Raw genomic sequence first — 1,282 nt, forward strand, 5'->3', positions numbered from 1 at the left:
CAGCGCCTCTTTCTGCTGCAGCAACAGAGCCGACCATTGTCTGCATCTCAGAAGCAGCAGCAGCAGATGCTGCTGCTGCTGATGACGCAACGACAGCAGCAGAGCGATCTGCTGCTGCGCTTGCGTCTGTTACTGCTTCTGCTGCTGCTTCTGCCGCTTCTGCTGCTTTTGCTGCTGCATGCATTTTAACTTCTGTGGCTGTTGGAACGTCTCCTGCTGCTGCTGTTGCAGCTACTGCAGCAGCAACCGCTGCTGCTGCTGCTGCTGCTGCAGTTGTATCTTTTGCTGCTTCTGTCTTTACACTTCTCTCTGCTGCTGTAGCTTCTGTTGCTGCTGCTGCTTTTGCCGCGGCTGCACCTGCTGCTGGTGCTGCTGCTGCTCCTAGTGTTGAAGCTGCTGCTGCTTCAACTGCTGCTGCTGCTGGTGCTGATGCATTGGAAATGAGGCGAGAGAAAGCTGCTGGATGCGCTGCTGCTGCTGCTGCTGCTGCTGCTGCTGTCTCTTTCGTCTCTGCTGGATCAGGTTGTGCGTCAGCAGCTTCTGCTTCAGTCTTTAATCCCTGCGCTGCTGCCGCTGCTGCTGTTGCTGCTGAGGTTTCTGCAATTGCTGCATCCGTGCTGCTGATGCTGCTTCTGTTACTGCTGTTGCTCTCTTTGCTGCTGTTGCTGCTGCGAAGTGCGGCAGTTGGCCCCGCTGCTGTTGCGTCTGAGAGAGGGCTGCTGCTGCTGCTGTTGTTGCTGCTGCTGCTGTTGTTGCTGCTGCTGCTGTTGTTGCTGCTGCTGCTGTTGCTGCTGCTGTTGCTGTTGTTATTTCTTTCTACAAATCCTAAGGAGCTCGTGCTGCTGTTGCTGTTTCTGCTGTTGCTGTTGTTGCTGCTGCTGCTGTTGTTGCTGCGGTCGCCGTCCTCCCCGCTGCTGTGGCTGGCGCTGCTGCTGTTGTCACAGCCGATCATTTTGCTGCTGCTGCTGCTGCTGTTGTTGTTGTTGCTGCTGCTGCTGCAAACAAGCCAAAGGAGCCCCTAGCTGTGTTGGATAAGTTGTTGTTGTTGTTGCTGCTGCTGCTGCAGCAACAGCAGCAGCAACAACGCCGCAGTTCTGGTGCTGCTGTTGCCGTCTTAGTGAAGGCCTCGAGGCCCCAAGCGTCGCTGCTGCTGCTGCTGCAGCAACGCAGCAGCAACAGCAGCAACAGCAGCAGTAGCTAGCAACTTGTTGTAGAGTCTCGCTGCCGGGCTCGCTGCTGTTGGTGTTGCTGCTGCCGCTGCTGCCGCTGCTGCGGCTGGCGG

The 1,282-nt window shown here is 56.9% G+C and overlaps 1 protein-coding gene across 1 annotated transcript in view; it reads right to left on the reverse strand.

Annotated features, from left to right (window-relative positions):
- Positions 1-952, reverse strand: part of EAH_00047550 (Leucine-rich protein, related) — a gene marked incomplete at both ends in the record, with an annotated part of 10,639 nt that extends 9,687 nt beyond the window's left edge. The window contains one exon of the mRNA XM_013394566.1: positions 1-952. This exon is cut by the window's left edge and continues 1,410 nt beyond it. Coding sequence (XP_013250020.1) covers positions 1-952 — 952 coding nt within the window.
- Between the last annotated feature and the right edge of the window lie 330 nt (positions 953-1,282).

The sequence above is a fragment of the Eimeria acervulina genome, genomic scaffold (assembly GCF_000499425.1).
Source record: "Eimeria acervulina Houghton genomic scaffold, Eah_scaff730, whole genome shotgun sequence".
Classification (NCBI taxonomy): domain Eukaryota; phylum Apicomplexa; class Conoidasida; order Eucoccidiorida; family Eimeriidae; genus Eimeria; species Eimeria acervulina.